We start from the raw sequence: 9,804 nt of genomic DNA, 5'->3' as shown, positions 1-9,804 counted from the left end.
AAGAGACAGTTGTAGAAGATGAAATTAAACAAAAAGAAAAACTGGTACCAAGAACTCCAAGAGATAAAATAGATACCTTCTTATGACATCAAAACACTCAACTTTACACAGATAACAATAAAATAAATTTCCAACATGAGAAACAGGTGCATTACACAAACAGCAATAGTACCACCACTTCTGATGTTTTGGCACATCAATAATTTCACCGATCAAAATACAAATCTGATCCTGTAGAGAAACAGTAATTGGCATATTATGATACATGTTTCTATCATACTACACATGTTGAAATACATTTGAGACGGTTGAAAACATAAACATAAATACTAACATTTCTTGATGCAGAAGAATATATTTTAGCACAAAGAATGTCAGCAAGCATCTCTTTAACACTATGCAGTTCTATTGGAACACCAGAAACAACTTGGTTGTGATAACTTCTAAGCTGTCCACACTGAGAGAAGTCTTCAAGTATTGGGCTAAAGCCCGAATCAGAAGTAACATCCTTAAAGTTTGGAAACAAAAACATGAATCACAAATGGAAGCCAACTTTGTAAAGTATGCGGCAAAATCATATTGGCATGTAAAGGATAGCATTCAAAAGAATAGCCAAAGAATTAGAAACTGGCGATCAAGAAACTATATCTAAAAACAACTCCTCTAATTCACTAGTATCTAACTTAAAGAGACCGCACTAACCTTGATGCACTGATCAGATTGAACTTTCCTGAAAAAACGTGCATCACTAATGACATTGATGATTTTAAAGGTACCACAATAACCGGGACTGTTAATCCGCTTTGCCTGAACTTTGAAAACAATCTCTTTCCCAATGAGTTGATGAAAAAATTTTGGACAGTATGGGTGCTCAATTTTCTGACATAGATATTCAAAAATGATCACTAATTAATGAATGAAATTGAAGAATAAGAAATACTTATTGATAAAGTATACAGAAATAAAACTTAAGAACATTAACCATACCTCCATTTCATCTTCTAACAACAAAACACATCAGAACATGTTCTCCCTAATAGCTTAGTCGCCGCACTGTCTAACAACACAAACATTCCACAAGAAGTACCATCTTCAACAAGTATCTTAATCCTGTAACTATAACCAAGAAACTAAACATCAGATTAATCTATTTGTGAGAGTCACAAGAAGGTGATAAGTGAAGCTAACTTATATTATTGAATCATAACAGATCGAAAAAAGTTTTCTAAATCATAACCTGGATTTACCTGGTCATAAAATGCTGGACCTCTTTGCCGCACAGCTGACAATGAAACACATTATCATCACCAACAATTGGATGACCACAAACACAACAAAAGACCCACCACTCTGGATCTTCAACAACCTCTTTAATTTTTCCAACCACAAAGAATTGTCCATCCTATTAAAATAAAAAATTTAAGAATTGAATGCACAAGCCCTGTCTACAACATCGAAAAATCAATTAACATGAGTACTTCTTACATAGCCCTAGAACATGTAAAAAACCTAATAGTACACACCTCATTGTTTCCTTTAAGATTAGCAATAGTCCGCATTAGCTTCCAGTCAAAAGATTCATCATCGATTACACATACTAAATCCCATTCTCATCACTGCACAGTCTACTGAAATCATGGCTTGCGATATGGTATCTATGAAAAAAAAATATTACAGTAAAACAATTTCAGAAAAACACATATAGAGACAGAGACAGAGACAGAGAGAGTGAGAAAGACAGAGAGAAAGAGAAAAAGAGAGAGAGGAACAGAGTGAGTGAGAAATATAGAGAAAGAGCGAGAATAAGAAACTGAGAAATAGAGAGACAGAGTAAGCAACTGAGGGATGGAAACAAAGACAGAAATTGTCAGTTCATTGGGACAAAATTTCACGAGTTTGAATGGAACTAACCCATTCAGAAAATCCACTGTTTTCTGCATATCACGGTTGATTGAAACCCGAGAAACATTGATGACATTTTGAAGACTAACTTTATCTAAAAATCATGAAACATAATAAGAAGAAACTAAGTGAGAAAGAAACAATTAATTGGTAAACAAAAATATATCAAGAAATCAAACTCAGACATATGTGCAACATGGACAACTTTTCACCTCCATTGACTTGGATCTTGAAAGATTCCAGAATAAGAACTGGTGCTCTCTGATACTTTTTCAAACTATTGATATCCATAAGAGCAGAACACTCACCAACAAGAATACAGGGGATTTTCTTCCTGTGTAATCATTATAAAAAATGAGCAACAACAATAGAATAATCCAACAATAATAAAAGATATGAAAAACAGGCATAACATGATTTAAAAATAGAATAGAATAAAAAATAGAAAAGGGAAGCGATACCCATCTGCAAAAACTGCAAGGACAATAACTCTGAATATCTTTCCATTAAACTCAACATCACTTTTCCTTTTCAATCCGCACAGAACACCAACAAAATCTGTTTAGTCATAATATAGCAGAAAAGATTCAACCACAGGATACAATAACACAAGACATTTTATTCAGCTGTTATTAATCTCACTTTAAAACACCTTTATTCCAGGTCAAATCTCAAAAAGGGAAACTTACCTATTAGGTACTCATAATCAGAGCGCTTTTGAAGAATCTCGTCCACAGAGGTTAAACTTAAACCAGGATTAGGTATGTCTCTATCTTCAGCTGCAACAACAGAGGTACTACACTTGAAAAGGATCCGGAATCGATGTCTTGTAACCCTAACCAATCCACCATTAGGTATCACTTTGAAATCAGAAATAATGAATACATGTCCTTCTTTTAACTGATGAATAAAAGTTGTGATCAAATCATGGTCAACAGTTGCTTGAACCTTGTGGTGCTGCAAATTAAAAAAGAGGAAAAAGATCACATCACCATTTCTAAATATCATACCATGACATATTACATCCTAAAACTGATCAGATACACGATTTACTTAAGTAAAAACTGATTTTTTGATACAACATCGGGACACACAAACACACATACACAGGATATTTAAAATACAATACTGACCTGCTTATCCATCAACACCATATGTAACATTTTCTGCATATTTTCGTTAACAATGCTAGCATCTTCCCAAATGGTCAAGATCTTAGCCTCAATACTCCAAGTTTCCTTCCATGGAGAGATTTTCTGAACAGGATCAATAGGAAGACTCATCTTATCTTATCAAATAAATAAATAAATACTAAAGATCAAAGAATGTGGATGAAAAAAAAGAAATTAAAGAACAAAATAGCAGCAACAGAAAACTGTGTGGGATCTCAGATTTATCTCAAGAGAAAGGAATGCAAGAGAAAAAAGACAAGTAAGGAACAAGTGATAGCCCTTGAAAAATCAACACAATACTCCATCACCTCATTACTACTTATACAAGAGGAATGAGCAAGTTTCCAAGGCAAAGCTTGTAGAATACGTTTCTCTTACACTCCTTGGCTACATTGATTGATTGATTGACATATGACATTCAATGTGTCCATAGGTAATTAAATTAGATTTACCCATACCTCTATATAATATAGATAGATATCTCATATCAACTTATCTATGAATCTATATACATCTATCTACCTATCTATCTATATATCTATAAATCTATAAAGAAACCATACCTACTGATTGATCCTATCTTTGACTATATAATAATATTATTCCCAATAAGTATGACTGCTAAAATAGAAGACATGTAAACTTATTCCCATCAGAAACATAGATTCCATAATTGAAACTGAAAATTGATAATCAACTGTTGAGCCGAATCATTAAATCAAGAAGAACACAATAACAAACTAAGAAGATTAGCTCAGATAAAGAACAAAAGTAAAATATTTTTTCCAAACCAAATAATTAAACCTACAAAATGACACCAAATTAGCACTGAATTAGAGAATCTACAAAATTAACTAACAGGTCCGACGTACAACCATAATTAATTGGAACATTAGGAATTTCACAAACCCTAGAGAATAAAATGTGCATTAACCATATAACAGATACCAGTAATCATCAGAATTTGAAAAATTAGGGATTTCAGAAACCATAGACAAAATCATCAGAATTTGAAAAATTAGGGATTTCAGAAACCATAAACAATAAAACCCATGCCTAAAGTGGAACAAAATTTGAAAGATTAGGAATTTCACAAAGCCTAGAGAATAAAATGTCGCTTAACCACAGAAGAGAAACCAAAAAACATCAGAATTTGTTCAATTAAGGATTTCAGAAACAATAGACAATAAAACCTGGTTCAATCGCGGAACAGATGCCAAAATTCATCACAACAATCTGAGATGTTGAATCTGAGCAGAAAATTGAGAAATCCATAAATAAGATGAACGGCGAGGAACAAACTCCCAGGAGAACACGGCTCGTAGAAACAGTTTGCTAGGGAACACGAAACGAAACTCGGAGAAGAAAGCAAAGATCCTAGCGTTGAAATAAATCATTAGCGTTCCGAGCTCTGGGTAGTTCGCTTTCTGATTCTGGAAACGGCGAGTAAGAGGAGCGATTGATCAGCTGACGGAAAGGAATTCCGGTTACATAGCGAGAAAGAAAAGGAGAAGAAAGAACCCGTAAATGAACAAAATTAAGAAAAGGGACAACATGAGTTATGTGTTACTGGGAGTATGGCACCCTTGAATTGACATTTTTTTGCCAAAAAAGAAAATTAAAAATATTGATAAGATATATATCTTTTAATAACAATTAAATTGAATGTTAGGTTAAATATACTTAATAATAGTCATGAAAACAACTTTATTGACCAGTATATTTTTTTATTTATCATTTCTTTTAATATTGATTAATAATAATTTTATTATTTCATGCGTTTATTTGAAACTGGTAAAATAAACGCATATTATTTTTTTTGTAATTAAAAAGGAATTTGATTAAATAAAAAAAATAAAGAGATACATATTTTTTAATAACAATTAAATTCAACTTTAGGTTGAATAAATTTAAATCGTAATGAAAAGCAATGTATTAAAAACTATCTATATTTTTTTTCACAATTATCATTTCTTTTTAATACTGATTAATAATTGATTAATTATTTCACCAGATTATTTGAAACTAAAAAAAAAACACATTTTTTCTGCTGTAATTAAAAAATGAATTTCATTAAATATATAAATATAACAGATATATCCATATTGGAATTGAGAAAAGACTACCATTATATTACAAATTAAACAACAATTTAAAGTAGTATCTGAGCATAATACACTAAAAAGCATCAAGATCATGCACAACAACAACTTAAACTACTATCTTAACATATTAAACTAAAATGCATCTAGATCTTCAACAGCCTCATGATCACTTCCACATTGGCTAAAAGCATCTTCAACCTCAGGGATAGAATCAACCAGAACATGAATCTGAAAAAAATTGAAAACCTCTAAGTTATTGATATTTTTAAATACTAATAATTGAACAAATTACAAAAACTATGCAACCAAACCTTATGCTCATTCATCTCAGCAGCGGCCTCAAAAACATTAATAACAGAGGCATCATCCCAGATTTGTTGAACAATATACACCGATCGATTCATCTCATAACCCACAGGCCTAGCATCAACCATGAACACAACTTTTTTGTGCAAAAGACTTGAAATGAGTTTCAATGGAACAACTTTGCAATAAGATTCCTAAAAACAAAAAAAAAATTAAAAAATAGGATAATAATAATTGAGGCTTTCTTTAAGAATGCCAATAAATACAAACTAAGTGTATCTATATCTATATACTAATTAAAACCACAGCTAGATAACAACCTGATTCAACTCTGGGTGTCTATCCAAAAAGGTGGAGCATCTTGTCTTTATCAGTTGCACAACCTCACGATCTTTGAGAACAAATATATTGTTGCCATTTGCATGAGAAGCTACAATCTTCAAGCAGAATCTTGAAAACCAAGAAAAAACAAGGAAAATTTGAGTTAACATGAAATGATAATCAGTTAGGAAAACAGAATAAAACTAAAGAACAAAACACCTTGGAACAGCATCAATGCATTGAAGCTGACATAGATCACATGATAAAATTTGTTTATTAGTTGACACAAGAGAACCACATAAACAAGTTGAGAACCACCACTTATGATTCTTGAAAACAGATGATATAGTTCCAAGAATGAAAACAAAACCACCCTGCCAGCAAAGAAAAAATTAATACAGCATTTCAAATTTCAAATAATTTACAAAACTATCAATTAATGTCTTTTTAGCAAAAAATGTAAGAAGAATAACAAAAAGAAATAACCAACAGATTTTATAAGAAATGAGGGAAAAAAAACATACATTCTCAACATCAGAATAACAGCGATTAGGTGAAATAAGATCAGTAATAATATCTTCAATAATTTCTGATTGAATAGAATTATCACAAACTACTTGAGTCTTGTAATCTTCCCCAATTCCATACTGCAAACAGGCATCGTAGATTGGTGGAAAAATCGGATCATGAAGCCTTGCCTGGGATAATTTGGTTAGAATAAGCATCGAATCCATTGATTCAGAAAAAAGAAAAATGAATGAACATGTTGTAACATAGAGTGAGAAATCATACATTCATATAATCATCACTTGTAGCTGGTTCAGAATTATCACTAAACACATTTACAATTTTAAAGGACCCGGAGTAATCTGGATCAACCGCAGGAAGAATTTCAACCTTGAAAACTTTATCCTCTCCAACAACATCACCAAACATTTGTGGAGAATATGACCGACAGACCTTGAGAATTCAATATAAAAGAATCAATAAACTTGAAAAAAAATATATAATAAGTATTAAATGAGGGTCAATATGAAGGAGTTGATACTGCAAGCACACTAGGATCAAGAGGAAATTCTTCGTCTATCCTGAGAAATGCTTCAGAACAGGTTTTTCCAAATAGTTTTGTTGCCGCATTATCAAGCAGAACAAACAAAACATCACACCCAGCATGGTGAATCTTTACCCGAATCCTATACCTAACACAATTAACAACCAAGAATGATAACTAAAACCAATAAATTAAAGCTGCTTAACAACACATAGAATGACACATAAGAGAAAACCAACCAAAAATCCAAAAGATTCAGAATTAATGCATTGAATAGTAGAGTTACATATGAACCTTACTTGAGCATAACATGTTCAACACATGAACAACAAGCATCACAAAGGTAGAGATCCTCATGGTCAACAACAGGATGACCACATACACATGAGTAGTACCACCAATCTGGTTCATCCATAACTTCCTTAATTGTCCCCATTACAAAGTAATGAGCATCCTGTAAAATTAAAAAAACAATTATATAAACACAAACACATGTTTAAGAAATTGAAGTTTAAGTATTAAATGCAGAGTTTGCCAATCTAAAACAGTACCCTGTTATCTACATCAAGATCTTGAATACTACTGATCTCTTTGGGATTGAAATAATCACCATCAACTTTAGAAATTAAGTATCCAAGGTCATTGGTCATTAATCTAGAGACATTGATCACATTCTGTAGAATTACTCCACCTGCATCAAAGAATACTACTCTATTAGCCTCAAACCATATTAAACTGAAAACATCAGATTTCAGAAAAGTAAATATTAGAGTAAAAATTCCCTGAACATGCCTGAAACTAACCTTCAATTGCTTTGATTTTAAAAGACTCAAGGACAATCAATGGAGATCTTGGATATTTTTGTAAGTTTTCATATTCCAAGAGATCACAAGCATTTCCAAACACATTGCATTGGACCTTTTTCCTAGAGAAATAACTTTCAAAAGATCAAAAGGATGTAACTATATATTTATTGTTATAAACATAAAGCATGGAACACAAAAAAAAAAAATTGAATGCATACAACATAACTACTGATATAGGAGAAACTCAAAGACATATTACCCATGACTAAAAACTTCTAGCACAACTGCTTTGATGAGCTTCCCATATGATGCTACATCTCTTTCTTTTCGAACACCAGTAATGATCCCAACAAAGTCTAATAATTAAATTGAAATATATACAATTTTGAATTAGAAAGCACAGTTGGTAAAACAGAATACTGTGATACTAAAAGGGTAGAGCAAGAAACTTGTACAAACCAATAAGGAAATTGTGGTCCTTTGTCATTTGATCAATTTCATCTATTGATGTAAAACACAACCCGGAATGAGTTATCCTTGGAGAGACCACAGAAACAACAGAGGTCTTGTATTGAAACAAAAGCCTGAACCGATGTTTGGTCACTCTGTTCAAACCAGTGTTTGGCAAAACTGTAAAATTGGTTATCAAATACAGATCACCTTCATTTAGAGACACAGCAAACTTTGATATAAGCTCATCTCTAATGGTAGCTTGGATCTTGTGTAACTGCAATTAAAACAAGAAAAACATATAAGTTTGCAACAAAGAATAAAAATTCCCTTCAGCATACCTAAAAAAAATGAAAAGAGCATAGTAACAATTCATAAAAAAATTAAAACAACAAAAACATATCAGTTTGCAACAAAGAATAAAAATTCCCTTCAGCATACTTAAAAAAAAATGAAAAGTGGCAACAACTTAAGGAAACCCTAAAATAAAATAAAACTGACCTTCTCATCCATTAAGACCATATGCAACAGATTTTGAGAAGGATCCAAAGCAGTATTCTTCTGGTACCACAACTTCACAACTTTAACATGCACTTTCCATGATTCCCTCCAGGGAGTGATTTTCTCCACCAAATCAACAGGATTATTCATTCCCAACATATATAGAACAACAACACCAAAAGAAGAAAATATAAAGAGAAGTTTTCAGAATCAATAAGAGAAGATAAACAGAGGAGTTGGAGTTATAAACTCCCAAAGTTAACAAACACTAAAGCTTACAATGAAAGCTTCACATATGGGACAGAGATAGACTAATAGGCATATATAGATTGATATCCCTACACACATCATTTAGGACGATATCACAAGTAACCAAATACTGATAGGAAAAGAGCAAAAACAATGTGGGAAGAGACATGTTACAAATTACCAAGTACCTACCACATATTGCTGATTTGACAATTCACAATAAAGCAAGAACAGAATTTCATGAGTCAAGTATACCTAACACTACAGTAAACTTCAGTCCAATAGAAGTAAGAACATCATATAAATTATACTCAGCAAAACCCCAAAGAAAAAAATTATTTTCCCGAAAGACCAAACCACAAACATATGACAGAACCGTTGATTTGAAAAAAAAAAGTAACAATCACCATGATTAGATCAGAAACCAAACAACTAAAAACTAAACGATGCATAAGAAAAACAGTAACAATTATCAGGAAAAAAGGAATTGAAATTGGAGAAGGAAACCCTAACGCTTCAAAAGGAGGAGAATAGAATCTAGACCACATATATCTCTTGAATCGCGGTGCCGACATCTGCTATCTAAATCACAGAAATGGAGAAGGAGAAATGCCGTATGACCAAGACAGAGACAGAAAGAGGAACCTTGGGGAGAGAGAAGACACGCAACCGACAGAAGAACACCTTCATGGTAGAATCGAATGGAATCGCAGAGATATCCATACCTTCCCTGCATGTCGCCAAAACCCACGAGAGAAGAAGAAACCTCAGCGACGGAGCCCACAGGGAAATGATCCAACGGATGCACTCAGCTTAGGGATGAAGACAATGCGCTGAGCTTAGGGATGAAGACAATGCGCTGAGCTCCAAGGTCTTTTAGGGAGAAAGTGATTAATTTGGGGAAAAAAATTAACCAAAGTCACATTATCTAACTTTAGTTA

At 32.6% G+C, this 9,804-nt stretch overlaps 4 protein-coding genes across 4 annotated transcripts; all 4 read right to left on the bottom strand.

The window, feature by feature from the left end:
- Positions 1 to 1,597: 1,597 nt before the first annotated feature.
- On the bottom strand, positions 1,598 to 3,185 carry LOC114927367 (replication factor A protein 1-like). The gene is made up of 6 exons (XM_029296966.2): positions 3,036 to 3,185; positions 2,592 to 2,859; positions 2,364 to 2,460; positions 2,115 to 2,236; positions 1,912 to 1,996; positions 1,598 to 1,655 (listed from the first exon to the last, which is right to left on the bottom strand). Exons 1-6 carry the CDS (start codon positions 3,183 to 3,185, stop codon positions 1,598 to 1,600), a joined length of 780 nt encoding a protein of 259 aa, XP_029152799.2.
- Positions 3,186 to 5,125: 1,940 nt separating this feature from the next.
- Positions 5,126 to 6,760, bottom strand: LOC114927366 (uncharacterized). The gene is made up of 6 exons (XM_029296964.2): positions 6,599 to 6,760; positions 6,331 to 6,504; positions 6,026 to 6,180; positions 5,806 to 5,935; positions 5,491 to 5,679; positions 5,126 to 5,407 (listed from the first exon to the last, which is right to left on the bottom strand). The coding sequence occupies exons 1-6, from the start codon at positions 6,740 to 6,742 to the stop codon at positions 5,312 to 5,314; spliced, it is 888 nt and encodes a 295-aa protein (XP_029152797.2). The 5' UTR covers positions 6,743 to 6,760; the 3' UTR covers positions 5,126 to 5,311.
- A 73-nt stretch (positions 6,761 to 6,833) lies between these two features.
- Positions 6,834 to 7,528, bottom strand: LOC140183465 (uncharacterized). Its single transcript, XM_072231909.1, has 3 exons — positions 7,409 to 7,528; positions 7,157 to 7,311; positions 6,834 to 7,005 (listed from the first exon to the last, which is right to left on the bottom strand). Exons 1-3 carry the CDS (start codon positions 7,505 to 7,507, stop codon positions 6,834 to 6,836), a joined length of 426 nt encoding a protein of 141 aa, XP_072088010.1. The 5' UTR covers positions 7,508 to 7,528.
- Positions 7,529 to 7,608: 80 nt separating this feature from the next.
- On the bottom strand, positions 7,609 to 9,648 carry LOC140183466 (uncharacterized). The gene is made up of 4 exons (XM_072231910.1): positions 8,615 to 9,648; positions 8,123 to 8,390; positions 7,923 to 8,019; positions 7,609 to 7,782 (listed from the first exon to the last, which is right to left on the bottom strand). Exons 1-4 carry the CDS (start codon positions 8,771 to 8,773, stop codon positions 7,656 to 7,658), a joined length of 651 nt encoding a protein of 216 aa, XP_072088011.1. The 5' UTR covers positions 8,774 to 9,648; the 3' UTR covers positions 7,609 to 7,655.
- Positions 9,649 to 9,804: the final 156 nt, after the last annotated feature.

The sequence above is a fragment of the Arachis hypogaea genome, unplaced genomic scaffold, assembly GCF_003086295.3.
Source record: "Arachis hypogaea cultivar Tifrunner unplaced genomic scaffold, arahy.Tifrunner.gnm2.J5K5 arahy.Tifrunner.gnm2.scaffold_305, whole genome shotgun sequence".
Lineage (NCBI taxonomy): Eukaryota > Viridiplantae > Streptophyta > Magnoliopsida > Fabales > Fabaceae > Arachis > Arachis hypogaea.
The sequence above is the reverse complement of the archived record's forward strand: the minus strand, read 5'-3'. Positions and strand labels throughout refer to the sequence as shown.